Below are 20,420 nucleotides of genomic sequence, written 5' to 3' on the forward strand. Positions count from 1 at the left end.
TAGCAAAATGTCACATTCACAAATCTAAATTTAGTAAATCTAAACCGTTATTTGTTGTTTTTGAAAATGGATCCAAGCAATACATAAAAACGATTTTCTCCTCCAAAAACAAGAAGGCTATCAAGACAATGAGTGTGCACCTCCTGTAATGTATTTATATGAATGAATAATGATCTCTGGCTTTACAAATGTCCACTGTCCCCTGGCATTTTGTTTTGTTTTGTATATTATGCACTTTATAATGATTGGCTGTCACCTGAATGTTATCTTGTTCTCTGTACCTGAATTTTGAATAATAAAGAAAATGTTAAAAAAAAAAATGTAGTAAGTAGCAAATGTAGGGGGATTTAACTTTAGAGGCAACCCATGACTACGTTTCTGAGGCACCAATAAAAGATATTTCCAAGTTAAAAAAAACAACACCAGAGGCTATCGTTGAATTTTGAGCAGCTTTACCTTGGTCTTATCATTACTATGTGCATATCATTGCATGATAAAATATCATGCTATCTGTTGGGATGGGAAACGCCCTCTTTCGTACAGCGACCAATAGGAAGAGAGCAGTGAATTTAAAAAGGACCCGCGGTCACTCAGCAACACATATTATACCATAACAACTTTCTGATTCGGGAGCAGCGGAGCAGGCGGCGGCGCTAAGCACAATACTGAGGTAGCTAGTACTAACGCCAACATCGGTGTAACCGCGCAGGTAATAATGTATTTGTCAGCGCTCTAACCGAATAGCAGTACGTGTACGTCAACGTAAACTGTAAGCTAGCTCTGCTAAGCAATCGTTAGCATTATGATGCTGTTTGGCTAAAACTTGGCTAATTAACAAACGTTTACGAACTAATATTTGTAAAAGTTAAACGGTTAAACGTTTATTTAACTTGTTGGCCCGAAAAAGAAACGAATTACTAAGAACCAACGTTCATTTTTGCATTGTGCTGAAGACGGAACGCACAAAAAAAAGAAAGCGAAGTTATATGTGACCGTGCTAATGTTAAACCAAGGAAAAGGAGACAACCAGGTGGCTATAGGTCGCAGTGCTTTACAATGTAGCTTGGATGTTTAGTGTCAGATGCTGAGTATTGGGTGGTTACTGGCAATAGAGGCTTCAATATGATATCATATGACCATGAACACTATTTTTTCAGAGGGTTAACACTCTTACTGTTTTTATCATTGGATGGTGTTTGCAAATTGGATCTTTAACTATTTCCATAGGCTATAACCTTGCATATAAAGTTAGGAAAAAGTTAATCGGGTATCGCAAAGCCCATGGGACATCTTTTAAATTGACTTGATACATCCAAAACTTGGTTATTCAAATAACAAACATATGACAAAGAAAAAGGAAACTGACCATATTTCACATTTACTGTAAATATTACTTATATGGTTATGTGTATGTGAAAACCGCTGAATATTTTCATTAATGTGTCAACATTTCAGCTGTAGACAAGTCTTTTGTGGTGATTGATTGTAATGAGTTGCACTGGCTAATATGAGGTTGTGATTTCAGATACAATGGCCAACATAATCTTTGCAGAGCGCGAAAATGCATGTCTTCACCCAGCTTCTTTGAAGATGCGTCAGCGGCTTCAGTCTGCTCCAGGTATGGAAATTCAAATGTTGATGTCATTTCTTTTGGTAAAGCAGTGTGTGAACATATGGATTAACCGTGGCCCTTTTTCTGCTGACCAGAAAAACTTTTGAAATCTCCTATGACTGCCAAAACCTTTACCACTCCTCTGCCGTCTGGTCGTAAGGCTTTTGGCGCTGTCAACAAAAAAATCTCAACCCCTGCTGTCAACCCACAAGAGAAGAAACTCCTAAAGCCACAGGTTTAAAATGACCCATACGCAAGCTATAATGTGACCAGTTTCATCTGTACCTCAAATTATGCATACTAACACAAATTTTGTTCAACACAGGAAACTAAAGTCAAACCAGCTTCTCAGACCAAAGTGGAGGAATATCCAGAAATTGAGAACTTCATCCCTTATGACCCCCTAGGTAATTATGACATTGGCTATACGGTCACATTTCAGGTGCAGGATATGGAGGTAAAATTATACCCAAGTAGAAATGTAATTCTGTGTAAATCACTGCAGCACAATAGCTTTGCTTCGTCGAATCCATTAATGGTTTATTTCCTCAGGACTCGGCCCTTTGAGGTTAATCAGTGTTTGTTAAATAAGAGGACTTGCACATTCTAAAAATGTTAATGACTCATTATGTACAATAAATCCCTTCAGCATTATGTTTTTTTGTATTTTTTCCAGAGTTTATGAAGTACAGTGTACCTGAAGATTTTATTCCTCTCAGTGGCTTTGCTTTGCCTGGACTGGCCTGTTTCCCACAAGCGCCACGTCTGTGTGAGGAGGATCTTGGACCGATTGATCCTCTCCCAAACCCCTCACCTGTAAAGATGCCAAAACTTCCAGGTATTAAGTTCCTACTTAGGCTGCATATACACTAATTGCTTGGGATATAAAAATGTATTGTAACCCTTATTCACTTTGAGTTGCACAAGACCAAAACTGCCCAAAACCCCCATCTGAAAAGCAGGGAACATTAGCAAAACAATTTTTTTCATTTCTCATCAAGAGTTGGGACCTTTGGGAAATGCATTTAGATGCCGTGGCCTTTCAGATACCTAAACCTGTGGTGCCAGTTGAATGTGGCAACAGCAAGTTTATATTTCATAGTATGAACAAGATCTGCCCGCTAGCATGTTACCTGAAACGTCTAGATGATTCCACTCACAACTTTAATAAGTGAGCAAGTGATCAGAGATTGGTGTTTTTTATGCTCAAGAACACCACCACCATAAATCTCTGATTAGCCATCTGCATTTTTAAAAGGCCATAGTACTTAGTCTTAGTCTCTCAGTGTACATCGGATGTGAGAGGGGAGGGGTACAGGAATGCTTAGCACATTAGCAGAAATTGCATTTAAAAACAAAATGTAAATAAAACCATCTTTCCAGAAATATGGTTGCTGTAAATAATACAGGTTTCTGATGTTTCATCTGAGCCCCTTTATTGCAAATTAATGCTGCCACTGTCTACTTGGTTTATATTTTAACAAATGTATCTTGATACTGGGTCACATTTGTAGTAATTGTAATGTTATGCTATCTTATATGTACATGACAAGATTCACAAAATAACATTTAAAAAAACAATATGCAGCACTCTGTAAGAAGAGCTGTTGCCTGGTTGCTGTAACCATTAAGTATATATGTGGCACAGGTTTTAAACTACAGGTATCATTAACTACGTGTGTCATTAACCTACTGTATCATTAACTGTACTCTATCTCTTTTCAGATTACTGCTCAGAGCTTGACGCCTTTCTTCAAACACTCGATGAGCTGACTGTTGAACTTCCTCCAGAATCTGTTACTGACTGAATTTTTAATGCATGTTTTGCACCTTTTTTTTGTTGTTTTCTGTTGTTGACGACAACATTTTACTGAAATAAACTTGTTTTATCTATCCCTGCTCCCTTTATTGTGCTGCCCGGTCAGTGTGAAAGTATCAGGAAAGCACACACTGCATTACTTCCTGCTTTGGAATCCATCAGTGGTCACATGTGAGGGAATCTCACCATTGGTTTTGCCTGTGATTAGAATGAACTTTGTCTCATTTCCTCTTTGAAAGGAAAGAAGAGTCTCGACTGTGATCTGTAGCTCAGAAATTCGGCTAAATATTTGAAATAGTAAACACTGTCCTTTGGTTTTACCGGGACGTTTTAGTAGGGAGAGAAGAGTTAATGGTTAATGATCGATAGTGTTGGAGAGTCTGTGTGCGCTTTGGACAGAACAGGTGAGTTACATTGGCATGTCGGCAGTCAAGCAAAAGGAGAGCACTTGGTATGTGGGGTTAAATTGGACGCTTCTCCAAATGCGTGCCAAAGAGGAACTAAGTCTTTTTGTATTGAGAGACGCTTAAATGGCTTTTTTACGCATTTTTTTCACCAGTAGATCTTGTGAAAATGAGTGTTTACCTCGCTTGACACGGGATGAGTCCGTTTGAGTGGAGGGGAAACATTTCCCTGTGTATAATCTGACAGTGATATCCTCTGGGTGTTGTCCAAATAAAGGGAAGTCGCCTTGAACTCCGCCAAGCAGCATGTATGAGAGCAGATCGGGTGATGCTGGATCTGAACCAGCTGTCAGCAATGCGGACGCCCACGGCAGCATGGGGTCCAGACAGGGCACCCTTGTGGAGCGACTCTCGAGGTATGGCATGCAGGTCATGCCGGGTGCCTTACAGCAGCGTAGGACGAGGCTGCAGAGGCAGAAAGAGGTCACTGACAGCTCCGCACCCGGAGGACTTCAGAAAGAGTCTCCGGAGAGAGGCTCGCTCACACCCGCTATGCGTAAAAAGTACCTGAAAGAGCTGCTTTTGAGTAACTCGTCAAACAGCGGGTTGAGTAGCGTGCTGTCCTCCCAAACTCTCAGCGTGTCCTCGGCTCAGGACGCAGACTGGGCTCTGTACCCGATGGAGCACGCGTGGATGCTGAATGCGGTGGATGGGAACTACGAAACCATAATGGAGTTCATCTCCGCGGACCCTTATCTGTTAACCAGGAAGGATTTCATCAGCGGATACTCGGTCCTGCACTGGCTGGCAAAGAGAGGACAGGACGAGACTCTGATCAAACTTTTGCGGTACGCAGAACGTGCGGGGATCCCAGTGAATGTAAACGTGCGGGGCAGCGGCGGGCTCACTCCGCTGCATGTTGCCAGCATGCATAGACAATACATGGTAATCAAGCTGCTGGTGGGGGCTTTCGGTGCCAACGTCGATGCCATGGACTACAACGGGAGGAGAGCCTGGCAGTATCTGCAGGGAGACGCCCCAGCGGAGATGAAGGAGCTGCTGGGGACCTGGGACGATGAGTACAGCAGCGGGTGTGCGCAAAGTGTCAACAAAAACAGCAACAACAATTGCGCTGGTGCAGTGAACATGAGCGCACACGATGGGGTGGATAATGGAGAGACAGGGGAGGTGGTCAACTCCTTTGACAGGACTAAGAGAGAGGGCAGCTGGAGGTTTGGGGCTTTCAGGAAGCTGCTACCTTCGTTTTCATTTCTTGGAAAAAAGAGCTGAATGGATATGAGACAGTCCTTTGTCCTTATAGTATGTGCATTAGTTCATATTCAGTTGTTCCAAACCATAATAATCTCAACTAATTGCTTGTACAGTGCTTACCGTTTTGAAAGTGTCAATGTCAACTGTCCGATGTAAATCTATCCCGTTCAAGTATTTAAGCTTAACTTTTCTTTACCCACGGTACCCAGCCACACCGATTTCTGGTCAATTGCAAAAATGTGTGGAAATGCAGAGTAAGTTCAGATTAAAAAGGCATCCATTTATTTCCAAATACTGTAAATGCAACAGTAGAAGAAAAGCTTATGTCCCAATTGTGGCCGAAACTGGTCATTTTAAGGAGTCTAAAGCCAGAAAGGTTAGGTACTACTGCACCATTTCACCAGGGTAATAAACTGTCAACAATAATGTGGTTATATATAAAAATAAATAGACTAGCATTTCATTTAATACTGTATATTGCATCAAACATCCTGCATATGAGCTTCTTTCCAGCATGTCACGCTGCTGACCCACTTCTGCTTTATGTCAACAACCTAATAGTCACTGACGTGGCAAAGTTTCCCCATTTTAGAACGTAAACATTTCAAACTTTGTCTTGCCTCTAGTTTGGGCTTTATGGAAAACAGTGCCGTCTTTGGCTCAAGCAACAAAGCCAGAGCTCAAATTCCTGCCCACCATCTTCCATGAAAGAGTGATTCAGATGTATTTGTTTTGTGGTCAAGAGGGTGAAACCCCCTTCAGAGTGGTTCTCTTTCTGCAAAGTCAGCACTGTCATGTCATGTTTAGTTTGCCTCAGAAAAACACTCAAAGCCTGTCAGTTTAAAATACTCAGCTACGCTTAAAAAGGGAAATAAAGACTGTGCTACATCATGTCAAGTTTGATCAGAGATCTTTTATTGTCAAACATGAGCACAACCAGAGTATCTGTACAAAACGACTGCTGCTCCAGATAACATGGCTCCCTCCCCGCGCTCAGGCCCAGCAGCTGGAGGTCCTGGCAGATGTTGGGATGGAGGGATGCTGGGATCCAGGGACCCTCATGTTTACAGGCCGAGCTTGGTCCTCCTCCAGTGTCTCCTCTTGGAGTTGTACCTGAAATCCAAGAAAACTTTGTCAGGAGTGAACATTCACACTTTGATGACAAATGGAATTGTAAAGAAAAAAACAGTCAACCTTAAGTGAATAAAACTGAGGGCTTTTATTTTGAAAATCAAAAGTAAATCACTGTATAAAAACAGTTCAGCAAATCTCAGTGCAACTCATTTACTGAGTCATCCATTTATGGACACAAAAGGAAATGCTAAAATAAGATGGACTACCACAGAGGACTCAATATAATTTGATATGGTGGCTACTACATACAGATGATTGAACTAAGATCAGATTTTAATAGTAAAGCTTGCCATAACATTTAAAGCAATTAAACTGCTCAGTGTTTTTCCACCAAGGATAACAATCCAATGGATCATTAGAAATCCATCTTTTACTACTAAAAGTCTTGATTTACAACCTTGCAGTTTTATTTCTCATCCTGCATTAACGGTGTTCTTACTTGTTTCCTAACACACTACAAGGCTAACTTATAGTTAGCAGTTAAGGCTCAAAGGCTCAGTTAAAACTAAGCAAAGTCTGGGATGCTGCCGATTTCAGAGGCCACAAACACACATGACCATCCTAATTAAAACAGCCTGTGCGATTTATAGTCAGTAGCTTTAGATGGCAATAATCAAAATTACTTTACAGTGAATGTAAAATGTTTAAATCTATTTGTAAGTCACCCTCTGAAGAAACAGTTATAACCCTTTCCCACTGACACTATAGAATTGTGGCAATTATGGGACTGCAGTCATTTCAGCAAAGACAAGTACCGCAGAAATCCTGCAGGAAAACAATTCAGTAAGATGAGAAGTCTTTTGAGTACACAGTTTGATGTTCAGCTAACAGAGCTTCCGCATCACCGACACAGTGAGTTGGAGTAAGAGCTCTACAGCAAAAAGATGCTCTCAGCAGGGTTAATGACAGCACTCTACTGCAATGAAGTGCTGCAATTGCAGACCTGCTTTACATGACATGAAGTTCCTGCATTAGTCAGCCAGTCATACAGCTCAGCACTTAATGATAATTTACAGAGTTAACATGCACCTCAAAAGTGAAAAGCTGTGCTGAAGTGCAGTTTTAAAAGCCTTACAGACACTCAAATACAGGATTTAAGATTCCTCTACACCACAAATGTTCTTGTTTTATATGCTTAATACATTTCACTGCTTAAGAAGATCTACAGAAGATACAGCAGGAAATCACAAATTATTTGTATATACACAAGTGTGATTGCTTGTTTATAAGAGCTCCCTAGTTTGAGTACTGCACCCAAAAACAACACGTGCAATAAACCCTATGCAAGGTGATGTACAGTTCTATACTTTAAGGACAAATTACAGACTGGATGTTTCAGAGCTAAGAATTATACTTAAGTGTTTCGAAGCATTAGTCCCCTATGTTTAACATAGCACATTTCTATTTGACAGTATGATTCAACATCAGTCTAAACAGATCTGATATAGATTTTAGTCAAAGCCATGGCCAAAGACGCTCTCAGACACAGACTATAACCTGCATTAATTAACGTTGTACTTCAGGACTTTTGCACTAGGCTGCATTAGTTAGTTTTAAATGTGATAGATTAACTACATGGAGTGCATGAACACACTTATAGGAGACAGGGTTGGAAAAAACATGGTAATTGGCCTAACAGTAATACACAGCTGTGTTTATACATTGTTGGATAAATGTGCCACTTAATGGAGCCTTAGTGACTTTAATTGTAAATAAGACAGCCAAACAAGACCAAGTGTCTTTTAAATCCTGCAGAAGAGCTTGTATTGTGCATCTACTCAGATTTTGGATATTGAGTCTGTTGCAGCCATTTGATTTTTAAATGAATTCGTATGGCGTCTTATTCATCATGGCTTGATGGAATAAGAGGGATGCGCTACTTGACTGTATTAGCATAAGCTAAGTGTACTAAGCTAACTCGCAAATACGTTTGACATGCCATGTCCACGATATGCTTTCACTACAAGTCAGTTTCATCTTAAATGGCACAAACGGCAGTAAAAGAAAGTAAACTTACCTGATCTTGTTGCCAGTCTTCATTCTGATCCACTGAGGAATCGGCCTGTTCTGTTTCTGCTTCTTGGCGAGGAAGCGCTTAATCCTGAAAGTCTTGTGGGACGACTAGAAACAACAAAGATAGCCATTAATTCCATGCAAACAAATGTTTAAATCTAATACTGTAAACACGTGTTCATAACATAGTAAAAATCGAACCATTTACAAAGTAAAGGCCAACTTCCTTCATAGATGATAGCTACTAGCTTACATGTGTAGCATCACAGAGTGTTTGCCGACTAGCATCGCTAAGCAGCATTAACGTGCTGATAATACTTTATTTTAATCAACATTCAGGTTTCTGAAGGACAAGAAAGATGTTTACTAATAAAATAAGATGTCTATACATGTTTGGAGGGTCTAATGACATGGATGTTTAAAGATTTTGTATTTACCATTTTGCCCACAGTCCTTTCCCGACTATGGCGGTGGTCGAAGAGAGAGAAGGAAGTGACGTAGCTCTTTTATCCACTAAGTCTGCACGGAAACAGCGACATCACATGGAGGGTTTTTGACATTCATCTCGAGCGAGAATTTCTTAATAATACTAATTTGATGTATTTTTACTTTGAGTCTTTTTAATGCTACGACTTTATTTCATAAAGGAATGTTTTACTGTTTAATCCACTACGTATATCTGACATCCATAATTTGGGAATAAAAAAATTACATATAAAACATAAAAAAGCTAATGAAAAACAGAAACTTTTTAAGATAATTAAATTTGACCATCTCCACAGCTGCAATATTTAAACCCTGTTAATGCAATTATATCATCTAACATTTTATAATAATATAGCTTTTATTAAAAAAAAAGAAGCCTATACCAGCTGTCATTGGGCTAGAGGTGGGACACCCTGGAGTGGGCGCTAGTTAATCATAGGGCTTACTTTACAGCATATACATAAACATTTTAGTACTGCTCTTAACACTCATTGGATACTTACTATCTGAGTAGCATATATTAGGTATGCTCATTTAAATAGATGATAAAACATTAAATGTTTTGGACTGAAGGTCGATAACCAACTAGGCAAAAGGGGTAGCTGCACAAACCCCGAGGCCTAAAAAATACTTCATATGGATTATTAGTTTAAGCAGAGTCTGCATTACATTGTTATTTTTGAGCATGTCTTGTGGAGGCCCCGACAGCATTTCCAATCCTTGACATACTGAGACAAAGATTCAAGTCTAGTTTCAGCAGTGGACGAAACTGAACTACTACAGTGTGTAGCGTTAGCTCAAACTGCTCTAAATTTATACTAAACCCATTCAAAACATTCAGTGAGATTTTAATACTTAACATTTTACCAAAATCAAGACAAAGTCATGTACACTTAAGCAAAGACCTCTTTTATTTCCAGTCAAAACCGATCGTTAGCATCACCAGCAGTGATGTTCTCAAGCTGCATTCAGATTAGTGCATCACACATTTATATTTAAGGAGAGTTTCAGGTTAGAAAAGAAGAAAGGCCACAGGTTTATCACTTTGTCTGCATGCAGGCATGGCTGTTACATGGCAGTCTGGTCAGAAATGGCTGTTTCTCCTCAGTCGCTGTATGAATGTATGAACGAAACACATGATACCAAACCAGATAAATACAGACTGTTTCCTTTGAGACAACTGTTTTAGGGTTACAGATCATGATAAATGTTCTCCACATACTTTTTTGGATTGTCTAGCTCTCCAGGTAAAGTAAGAAGGAAATTCAATGAGTATACTAGAAAGTAAATATGGCAATGCTGCAACATAAATCCCATTCAACACAGTGTAAAAACAATATTGAAGAGCTTGGCAATGTTTGCATGTTAAGTAATTGGCAAGGTAAACACTTCAGAGTGTGATATGACATGAATATGTAGAAAGCCAATGTTTTCAGCACTTTACATGAGAGAAACAATACCGAAATAAGGTCACTTTGAGTTAACCTGGTCCAAGAAAGCTTTGGCTTCACCTAATGTGCCCTACAGCCAAACTCTTTCCAAAGCTTACTGTTACCTTTCCTAACAAATAAAACTAAAGAGGCTCACATTCAGGCACTAAGAGGCTCCACAATCACAACTTTGCCTCTGAGACTGGAAGAGCTGGATGCAGCCCTGCTCGACCTGCACGTCGCCCTGAGAAGCCACATCGCTGCTCTGAGCCTCGCAGGCCTGTCTGTCTCCCCCTCTCCTCACAAAACTTAAGATGCCATAAGTAGAAATCTGCTCAATCATCTCCTTTGTCGGCCACCTTCTCTGGCTCAGTGTCTGGCTTCCTGTCGGCGGAGTTGGAGTCTCCTCCTCCTGTAGGTCGATTGCGGCTTCTACTCCCTGGCTGGTACAGCTGAATGGCTGGTCGGTCCTGATGCAAAGAAGACCGGTCTTAGAAACACTGAAAAACCATTGCATTGAAAGACTAAAGCATTTAAAAAGCTAGAGACGTTACCTTGTTTCGAAGCCTCTCTCTTTTACCACTATCATCCTTCTTATTGTCTTTGGCAGGCCTTTCCGGCCTCTCAGAGTGAGAGGAGTCCCCAGTGTTTTCGCCTTTCTTCTTCTCAAAGGCACGATCTTTCTCTTTCCTGACCTCCTCATCCCGCCTCCTGCCCGGGTTCTCTCCATCCTGCCGCTCTCTCCTTCTCCGCCGATCTTCATCCTGACGCCTGAGACGCTCCTTCTCTTTCTGCCGCCGCTCCTTCTCCCGCTCTCGGTCACGCTCTCGGTCTCGGTCTGCGCCACGCTCCCTGAACTCCTTTCGCCCGTCTTCGTCAGGTCTGTGTGTGAAGCAAATATCCAGTTTAAAAACTCTATACAAAGTGAGCAACATGTTTTTAAACAAATAACTAAAGCAACTGACTTCCTTCCCCGGTCCTCCTTATTGTCAATGTTGTGACGCCTCTTGTGATCACCACTGCCCATGAATTTGTCCTCTTTGTTTGGCTTCTCTGGTTTCTTGGCCTTTTCCTTGGGCTTCTCAGAATCGGCATCCTCACCTCTGTCTGGCTTCTTCAGGAGCTACACAGTTAAAACAAAATAAAAAGAAGCACAATATTATATGAAATACTTGAAAAAAAGAGCTTTGAACTGCTTCAATCCACTTCAGTACACACCTTAATTTTTGGTTCTTCTTTAACTTGGTCCTTGTCTTTGTCTGACGGTTTCTCAAGTCTCTTCATCTTCTCCGCCTCTTTGCGCTTTCTTCTCTCCTCCTCCCTCCACTTGCGGCGCTCCTCATCACGCAAACGCTTGCGCTCAAGCTCCCTCCTTCTCCTCTCTTCTTTCTTTTCCTCTCTGATTCTCTGTAGAGCATTAAAACAGGACATAAGACTGACCTTCATCTTACCACTAAACATACGTCACTAGAACGCTACACTGTTTTACTACAGCACGTATCTACCTGTTTATTCTTCAGGAAGTCCAGCAGAGGGGTTGTTTTTTTGGCTTGAAAGGAGAAAAAAGTATGTTGAAATGTATCCATCAGGATTTTTGTCTCTTTAAAATAAAACATCAATATTTTTGGAGCCCTTTTGAATTCAAATGATTGTCAACTTACCAACAAGCTCCTTAGATTTTGCCTCAAGCTCTTCCAACAGGGTCTCAGGTGTTGATGCCAACTTTTCATCATCTCCATTGTAATATTCAAGAAACTTCCTGTAATCAGGATCTGAAAGAACATATCCAACATACAAGGACAACTAAGTATTTTAAAACTATATTTAATTCAAGGCAAATAAATAACCACTGGCATTTATTATATTATATTATATTATATTATATATATATATTATATATTATTATTATATTCACAAACATGTCAGTAATTCAATGAATATTTAAAAGAGAAGTACTACTAAATTGACTCATAGCCAGATCTCATTCTTCTATGATATTACTCAACTAATATCAGTACAAAAATATTTACCTTCAGCAATTGTTCCACATTTTGCATCCTTTTTCTTATTCCTTTTCTTGGCAGTCTTTTGAAAAGGTGCAAACTCCACGATGGCAGGATACTCCTGTCCTGTTAAAAAGCAATATGTGGACAATCGTGAAGCCTGAGCTTATGCCTGATAAGTACAGTATGTCTATTAAGATGTTCATGTATGCTCATCATACCTCTGTTGTCAATGAACACATATCCATCAAACCGATCTCTGAAGAGAACTATATCCTCTTGGTTTTTGAAGTTTATATAAGCCCTTGCAAAGAGGTGAGGGTAAAGGCTGGGTGGACAGAATAATCATGTAAGGTTAAACTATTAAGAGCCATTGGAAATATTATTATATGATGAAACGTTTTTTTTTAGTTATTTTTTACCTAGTATCGTTGGAGAAAAACTCCAGGTAATCAACCTCTGGGAGAGGCTGTAATTGCTCTTCCAGCTCCTCTTTGGTGAGACTTGGTGGTAATCGTCTGATCACAATCTGGAAAAAGATTATTGACAGTTCAAGAAATCATCAAAGTGGGAGAACAATCAGACTGAAAAAGAGGGCAACAAATAGCTACTATTAACTTAAAGTTGGAATAAGTCAAGTGTGGGTTTGTTAATTTTATTTATATATAACAAAATATACTAGGTACGTTATAACTGAAAAAAATTCTGCTAGTAAAGAAACATGCTGTTATGCTAATCGAACTAAAACTGACAACTTATAGCAACCTTAGCTAACGTAGCTAGCAAGTTTCACCTTTGTCATGGCCTCTTTCTTTTCCTTGGGCTTCTCCATCTTTTCTCCATCTTCGCACCTGATTTCAATCCTTTTGTCCTTCGGTCGAGTGTTTTCCTTGTCTTCCTTCATTATTGCAAAGCTACGGATCTCATCCCGCAGACTTGTTTACGTTCTTTAGCAAGTTAGCCAGCCAGTAGCAAACGAACTAATGCTAACAGTAACTTCCTCCCTGACGGTGGAGACTGCAGTTCAGGGTTACCGCAGGAGGCGGCGCTGTAGTCGAAAAAAGGCGTATATCATACATTTGAAATTATAGTTATTTTGTTTGGATTATTTGTATTTATTTTTGGTTTGGTAATTTGACTGACACGCAATTTTTCTTTTCGTTAGACAAAAAATTACTCTCAAAGTCAGCAAAACAGAGCTTCCTTTTTTCCGAGTCCCTTCAAAATAAAAGATTGCAAGTTTCAGTTAATAGTTTGAAAAGTGTGGAATCAACATTTTGACCATTTACAAACATTGAATAAAAAATAGGGATGCATCCTTATGTTTGACGGCACAATAGTCCAGATTTTTTAACAACTATATGAATTTTCTTTTGCATCGCAAGCTTTGCAGAACTGAAGCTTTTACTTTGAAGAAATCCGTCAGGAAATATTATTCTTGTTCCGGTAGCGCAATAGGTCGTCAGAAGGGTCGACATTTTGTTAGCTTCTTAGCAAAATAAACTGTCGAGGGCAGTCTTAGGGCAACTTGGTTGTCATAAAAGTTGCTCTCTGTCGCCTGGCAGGTAAAGGCTTAAATCATGTGGTATGAAATTCTGCCCGGCTTCGCCATCATGACCGTGTGTCTGATCATTCCTGGTGTCGCCACCGCACAGATACACAAGTTCACCAACGGAGGGAAGGTGAGGGGAAACTAGCTGGAAATGCTAGCTAGTAGTACAGCGCTAAATCCGTGGATTATGCTGTCTGTCAGTGTTTGTGTACTCTTGATTTTGTGACTGAACTACTCTTAAATTCCATGTAGGAAAAGAAAATCGCCCGGTTTCCGTGGCAGTGGTATCTGATGGAGAGAGACAAGCGCGTGTCAGGATCAGGACAGCACTTTGTATCCAAGGTGAGTGTCCTTGTGTCAATAGTAATACTAAAATCAGGGATCTCGTTTGAATTGAAATTGTGCCAAAGAAAGCATCTCGTTTCGTGGTGGTCTTGATGTATTTTCTCAACGGCCCCGAATTCGGGAACCGTTTTCCTACAAGCTTTAAACACAGCAAGTGTCTCTATTTACAAACCATGTTTATTAACATAACAGGTGGCCCTCAGTGGAAAAGACATGCAAGATGTTACAGTTACAATATACATCCAAGTAATTTCCACCCAAAATGCAGAAATGGGCATTTCAGCACAGTAGGAAATCTACTAGCTTCTTTAGAAATATAAAACCGTAAACTATTCGTTTAGTCAAGTTACTCTTACTATATAGAGCTGAATTTTACATTTTTAATGATGACATTTCTAAGATTAAAAAAATGTCCATGATCTGAAAATGATTTGTTACGTTTTGATTTGACTGCCCAACTTACACATACTAGAAACATTTTTTCTGCTGTATGAAAATATAAGATACAGCAGTGGATCTAAATATTCCATGTTTTAAAAATACACTCACAATAGATGATGGTACAAGTATAAGTGGGAACAAAAAAGAAGGCAAAGCCAGGACACGTACTCCATGCCACAAAATCTTCATAATCTCAATGTTTCACTCTATGTCAAGGGCCATTTTAAGTTGTATCAATACAAGAATTAAGGTAATAATCAGAAAGTAGTGGTGTTGAATGAACTTCGAGAATAACTATTTTCTTGCGTTATGATAGGGAATTCAAATATCTTTCCAATAACATTATTTACCAGCAATACAATAGCATGTAAGCTTTCCCTTCCATGACAATTTTGCACAACAAAAGTAGCTTTAACAAGCCTAATTAACACAAGCAAGAACATAACTTTGTTGTAATTAAAGGCCCTGCATGCCAGCAGAGTTGTTTAATATGCAGCTGATTAGATCTCTGCTCATGTTAATCTGAGGTCTCAAAACTCCAATCCAACTGAAAAAAGGAAAACAATCAGCTGATGTATAAAAGTTTGTGATCAGTCAATGATTTAAGTTATATTTTCTTTTTCCTCAACAGGGACTTGAGAACATCCACTGATGGCGAGGAATATGACGACCCTGATGAGGAGAACGTTCTTTTGTTGTACATCAGAAGATTATATTTAACATTCAGCTGTTTGTTTTTGCATTCTTTTAAGGCAGATGTGTCCCTGTTGTCAATAAACTGTTCCATACTGGAAATTTTGAATCCTGTGTTGTTAAAGAATATGAGAATTTGTCACGAGACAAAACAAAATCTGGTACTTCTTTATAGTAGTGATATTATCCAACATTACTCATTCAAATGTAATTAAATGGCCAATGAATTCAGAATATGCTGCTTTTCTATGTGCTAGTTCATTGACAGTTGAGTATCTTGAGGTTGTAAACTGAATGAATCAAGATATCTGTATATGTCACTTTGGGCTTAGAGAAATTTTGAGGGTGTTTTTCCAGATTTTTCTGACTTTAAAGTCGAGGTGAAATGAAAAATGTCATTTTAATCCTTTTAGATCTCATCCCCGGTAATATTGTGCATCTATTTGGCAATATAGGCCAAAAAAATACAGGAAATCAATTTCTTCGTATTCTTATATCAAAATCTGATCATTTTTTCTTCTGGTAAAACTAAATTTCACGCGTGCTTACGTAAGTTAGCACCAAACAATTTCAACCAATCAATCTGCAACATTTAGCCGCAGAGCACCAAGAACGCTCGGTCAGTTAGCTAGCTACTGCGCTGTGGAGAACGTCTGTCTACGCCCACTTCTCAACGATCAAATCAAATCCCTCTAATGATATGTCCCGCCTGCACGTCCTTTCACTCGGAAATACGTCACGATACGGAAGCTAGATACTCTCGAAATGCCGTTTCAGCTCGACTTTAATTGGAATCTATTACGTAGAAGATTGATGATAAAAAAATAACTTTGCGTCCTTATTGGTTGTAATCTTCACATTACAATGTCCATCCCTGTTGAAATACTGTCATGCATAATATTACTAAATCTGACGTGTTTAAACAAAAGGTTTACTTGATTTTACAAATATTTACTTGGTTGAAATAGAACTGAAAACGAGTTGAAACAATCTGAGAGGCCAAAAAAGAAAAGCTGGAAAAATATTTATGCCACACACAATTATATAGCTTTTTTTGGGCATTTCTCTAATCTCTAAGAGAGTGGCCAAAAATGTGAAATAAAATAAAAACTGCAAGATGATAATGACAATTTATTAACCATTCTGCTCACAAATATTCGCAAAAAGACTTTTTACAAGAGAAACTTGAGGATAAACGACTGAAAGGAAAGACTTCTTCCACTGAGTAAACAGGATGGAGAATACAATACAAAGAGTACTTTTCAGATTTAATTGCACACATTTCTTTACAACTAAAACCCTCCCTGCACACTGTACATTCCAATTTCCTCCTAAAAATAACACATTAATCAAACATCACAAAGTAAAAGGTAAAGGTGTCCACTAAATGAGAATTGTAGATATGTCGTTCACTTCTCCTCCTTGCCTTTGGTTTTGCGGTACACCATCTCCCTGAAGCTGGACAGGATCTTGCTCTCTCTCTTCCTCCTCTCCTCCTGGTTGAAGGAGGCCAGAGCTCTCTTTTCGTCTGCACTGTAGATCTGGTTTTCCTTTCTCAGACGCACAGCCTCCATACGGCGATGTCTGCAGGGTCACATTCATGAAATTTTGTCAGTGTCACAGTAATGATAAAATGGACATACTTATAAAACAATGGTGTGAACAGTAATTATTACATGTGATATTATGATTACGCAGACATCTGAAACATCAAGCATCATTAAACTCCTGCAGCACAAATCCTTTACAGTCCTGCGACTAAACGCAGCGTACCTGCTGCCACTCATCACGTAGCCAGACTTCTCAAAGTTTGCAATCTCATCGCTGGTGAGACCGATCTCTCCTCTCCTGGGGATACGTTTGCCTGCTTTCACGTACTCCGCCATCGCAGCACCTTCACCTGGCAACAGCGCATGACCAAAACTGGAAGACAAGAAAAATACACTTATTATACAAATAAGCAAAAGGCAAGAAAGCACTATAAAATAGAAGATTTTTAGGTTGTGTAAATTCTGATTCAGAGAGAGAGTGTTTGCTGCTTGTTGGAAATGTAATGACCTGTTCATACTACAACCAATATTGTTATAAAACCAATGATTATTTCCCAAATATCCAACATGATTAGCTCTAAAGTCGAAGTAGACACTTTAAAATGTCTTGTTTTGTCCAACAAACCATAGATATCCCATTTAATACCATATAAAGCCCCCAAAACGGCAAATTTACAAGACTAAGAGGCTGGAGCCTCACTAGCAGGAGTGTGAGGGCTAATACTAATATTCTCATGGTGGGGTATAATGCTTGCCAGATCCAAATTCTTAGTTCAGCAAGTACACAACGGCTTATTGAAGTGTCCTTGCTCATAATAATTAGACCGAATTACGTTGCTAGGCGTAGAGATAAGAGTGAAATGAATCTGCTAAATTTTGTGACCGTCCATATCACATATGTTGTAACATATCCCACCAAACCACAAGTCAGCCTCATGGTGGAGCCGGAAGAAAAGTCTTGAAATAAACCAAAGCCATGAGAATTTATCGTTTGACAACAAGTCTCTGGACGAACTGTTGTGGCATCAATCGATTAGATGACACTTAACAGGATAATTAAAACTTTGAACCTGCTAATGGCACAAGAGGAAAAGTCAGATAATCATCTTAGGCATTGAAATACATCCTCTGGGTACATAAATGTCCAAACCATTCAACAATCAGTAAATTGATGTTGGAGTGTCAGTCTGAAGCAAAGTACTTGACCTACAGACATTGCCATTCCAAAGAGTGGTTGTGTTGTAGAAATTCTGATCACAGTGATGTTATATAAAGAGCTGGCACAGAAGTGAACATCAAATAGACTCACTCTAAAGGTCTGTCGTCCTGGGACATGTGGGTGAGCGGAGCTTCTGGGCCGACCACGTGTTCATCCATGCAGGTTTTCTCCACCCACATCACCCCATTAGGATCCTCCTCTTCTTCCTCCTCCGACTCCTCACTGCTGGAGTTGCTGGACTCCTTCCGGCTCTTCTTGGCCTTCTTCTTCTTTGACTTCTTGGACCTGTTTGGAATCAGTTAATGGTTTGGGTTCCTTAGAGTGTCCCTATGTGTGTGAATAAAATATGCTCATAGCTTCATGCTAGCACTTACTTTTTGCTCTTCTTTTTCTTTTTCTTCTTCTTTACCTCCTCTTCTGAAAGATTAAAACAGGATAATTCAGCTGAAATAAGTTGAGACTTAGACTTCTCTTACAATAATGTAATTATGACTGTCTTACCATCTGAATCTGACTCCAGATCACTGTCCTCTGAGTGCTTTTTGCTCTTTTTCTTTTTGGATTTCTTCTTCTTCTTTTTCTTCTTCTTCTCTTCTGTGAATGAGAAACAGGATTTTTTGTAAATAACAGCACACAATAACATAAAAATTGATTCATGTTCAAACACTGTGGGGGCTCTACCTTCTGAGCTGGACTCTGAGCTGCTGTTTTTCTCATCCTCCTCCACTGGTGTGAATTCATCAGAGCTGGCAAAGACAAAATAAAGACATAAGAGCAGCACTAGAGGAAAAAAGGCAACAGCTGTGAACTTACTCCATGCCAAAAAATAGACATTTTTCCATGACAGTTTGATGATGGTTTTAAGAAAGAAAAAAAAACATACAGAATTTCTCGACTTACTCTGGCTCTTTCAATCTTGGTGAATATCCCCAAACTTCAGGACAACCTAACTCACCGATCCTCTCCCGCTCTTGCAGACGCCTGTAACAGAAACACATGCAGATGCAGCAGTTTAAACAAAGGCTTTGATTTATTTTTATTTGGGAAAATCTTTGAGTATTCATAGCAGCTCTTCTGTTTTTGTAAGACCTTAATAATAACCTCTTCTTTTGGATCAGCTGTTCAAAACTGTAACAGTAGCAATTAATCTGTTGTGATAATAATTTCAAACTGTGAATATTGCCTTGTCCTCTTCAGCAGTAATTAAATACAGACCAATCAAAGACATTAATCAAGAGACAATCTACAAGCTGTCTGGTTGACATACCGTGCAAAAGCATTTCAAGTAAGCTGTCTCCTTAAAGAGAGAAATCAGCTGTGAGACAATCGTCACACTTTTATTTTACCTATCTGTCCGTATAACTCACCTTGCAATGAAAGCTTCCTGTCTCTGTCTCTGAGCATCATCCCTCTGCTGCTCGTAGTAGTAATCATCTTTGAAACTGCCGTGTTTTCCAGGAGCGTCCCGCTGATCGGACCAGTGGTTGTGGTTGTGACTGTGGCTGTTGTTGCTCGTGTTGTTGGTGTGTCGCTCTCTGGACCGGGACCGGGATCTGGACCGGCTTCGGCCTGGTGATCCTATGCGGATCCGTCTGAGGTTTTTCGCCTCTCGGAAACGACGTTCCCGTTCCTCGCGCTCCCTCTCCTTGTTGCGTGGCTTCGGGAGTTTAGGCCCGAAGCTGTCCGGAGAGAGGCTCCGGTCGCGGCTGTCATTGCGGTTACGGCTGCGGGAACGAGTCCGGGGTCTCCGGGCCCGAGGACTCCGTGGCTCCACGCCGCCGTCAGAGCTCGAGCGATCCGACAGAGGCATACCTGTTGACACCTGAAGTCTCACACCAAAACCACGAAACCCACTGAGGGTGAACAGTGTCTGTTTAGGAACAGATTTAGGAGAAGTTAACACACCCTCGCACCTAAGTTTTCTGTTTTCAGTGCGCAATCAAAACGTTCAATAACAGGAAGTCCTGACACGTCCGTTCCGGAATAGAAACAGTTCTTCCGGTGCACATGGTTCCGGTACCAGTCTTCAAAACTTTTCAGTCGAAAATTCACATTTACAATGTGTAAGGCATACATTCACAACATTCATAAAATTGCATTCAAGTAGAATAAACAGACGTAACTTAAAAGACACAAACATTGCAGAAGCACAATACAGTATGTAATATAATATTTAAATAAAACAAATTTAAAAAAATGAGGTCGTTTTTAAGTAATCCATAGATATCTTTGGCATATTTGGATTTCATCAACTTAAGGTACTTAGTATAGAGTTGAATTCAAGGACAGTAATATGTATAAAGTAATTAAAATATCATAGCCAGAAAGTATAATTGAAATAATTAAACATAAAGAAGCATTACACTGCTAAACATAATGGGCATTATAGTGAGAACACTCCAGAGGAGAAAAAGACAATATCAGAGCTGCTTTATGCCAATTCCATC

General features: G+C 39.7%; 6 protein-coding genes across 7 annotated transcripts; 3 read left to right on the forward strand and 3 right to left on the reverse strand.

Moving 5' to 3' along the window:
- Positions 1–589: 589 nt before the first annotated feature.
- Positions 590–3,456, forward strand: pttg1 (PTTG1 regulator of sister chromatid separation, securin). Of its 2 annotated transcripts, none has more exons than XM_069670280.1 (6): positions 590–670; positions 1,526–1,618; positions 1,708–1,847; positions 1,938–2,019; positions 2,289–2,450; positions 3,338–3,456. In XM_069670280.1, exons 2-6 carry the CDS (start codon positions 1,531–1,533, stop codon positions 3,418–3,420), a joined length of 555 nt encoding a protein of 184 aa, XP_069526381.1. In that variant the 5' UTR covers positions 590–670; positions 1,526–1,530; the 3' UTR covers positions 3,421–3,456. The 2 variants fall into 2 exon arrangements, with proteins under 2 accessions (XP_069526381.1, XP_069526380.1); XM_069670279.1 differs by having other exon boundaries at positions 621–709.
- A 279-nt stretch (positions 3,457–3,735) lies between these two features.
- Positions 3,736–6,007, forward strand: sowahd (sosondowah ankyrin repeat domain family d). The gene is made up of 2 exons (XM_069670278.1): positions 3,736–3,835; positions 4,113–6,007. Exon 2 carries the CDS (start codon positions 4,142–4,144, stop codon positions 5,123–5,125), a length of 984 nt encoding a protein of 327 aa, XP_069526379.1. The 5' UTR covers positions 3,736–3,835; positions 4,113–4,141; the 3' UTR covers positions 5,126–6,007.
- On the reverse strand, positions 6,001–8,756 carry rpl39 (ribosomal protein L39). The gene is made up of 3 exons (XM_069670281.1): positions 8,692–8,756; positions 8,259–8,362; positions 6,001–6,220 (listed from the first exon to the last, which is right to left on the reverse strand). The coding sequence occupies exons 1-3, from the start codon at positions 8,692–8,694 to the stop codon at positions 6,172–6,174; spliced, it is 156 nt and encodes a 51-aa protein (XP_069526382.1). The 5' UTR covers positions 8,695–8,756; the 3' UTR covers positions 6,001–6,171.
- An 874-nt stretch (positions 8,757–9,630) lies between these two features.
- Positions 9,631–13,199, reverse strand: upf3b (UPF3B regulator of nonsense mediated mRNA decay). The gene is made up of 10 exons (XM_069669755.1): positions 12,967–13,199; positions 12,596–12,702; positions 12,395–12,501; positions 12,201–12,299; positions 11,832–11,942; positions 11,676–11,719; positions 11,389–11,577; positions 11,136–11,293; positions 10,725–11,052; positions 9,631–10,640 (listed from the first exon to the last, which is right to left on the reverse strand). Exons 1-10 carry the CDS (start codon positions 13,075–13,077, stop codon positions 10,506–10,508), a joined length of 1,389 nt encoding a protein of 462 aa, XP_069525856.1. The 5' UTR covers positions 13,078–13,199; the 3' UTR covers positions 9,631–10,505.
- Positions 13,200–13,625: 426 nt separating this feature from the next.
- ndufa1 (NADH:ubiquinone oxidoreductase subunit A1) lies at positions 13,626–15,306 on the forward strand. The gene is made up of 3 exons (XM_069669977.1): positions 13,626–13,855; positions 13,978–14,067; positions 15,143–15,306. The coding sequence occupies exons 1-3, from the start codon at positions 13,754–13,756 to the stop codon at positions 15,161–15,163; spliced, it is 213 nt and encodes a 70-aa protein (XP_069526078.1). The 5' UTR covers positions 13,626–13,753; the 3' UTR covers positions 15,164–15,306.
- Positions 15,307–16,322: 1,016 nt separating this feature from the next.
- On the reverse strand, positions 16,323–19,941 carry nkap (NFKB activating protein). The gene is made up of 8 exons (XM_069669975.1): positions 19,341–19,941; positions 18,874–18,954; positions 18,655–18,719; positions 18,475–18,567; positions 18,348–18,390; positions 18,064–18,258; positions 16,978–17,127; positions 16,323–16,788 (listed from the first exon to the last, which is right to left on the reverse strand). The coding sequence occupies exons 1-8, from the start codon at positions 19,781–19,783 to the stop codon at positions 16,614–16,616; spliced, it is 1,245 nt and encodes a 414-aa protein (XP_069526076.1). The 5' UTR covers positions 19,784–19,941; the 3' UTR covers positions 16,323–16,613.
- Positions 19,942–20,420: the final 479 nt, after the last annotated feature.

The sequence above is a fragment of the Semicossyphus pulcher genome, unplaced genomic scaffold, assembly GCF_022749685.1.
Source record: "Semicossyphus pulcher isolate SPU_LCO1_2020_fin unplaced genomic scaffold, fSemPul1.0.p SCAF_2, whole genome shotgun sequence".
NCBI classification, from domain to species: Eukaryota; Metazoa; Chordata; class Actinopteri; order Labriformes; family Labridae; genus Semicossyphus; species Semicossyphus pulcher.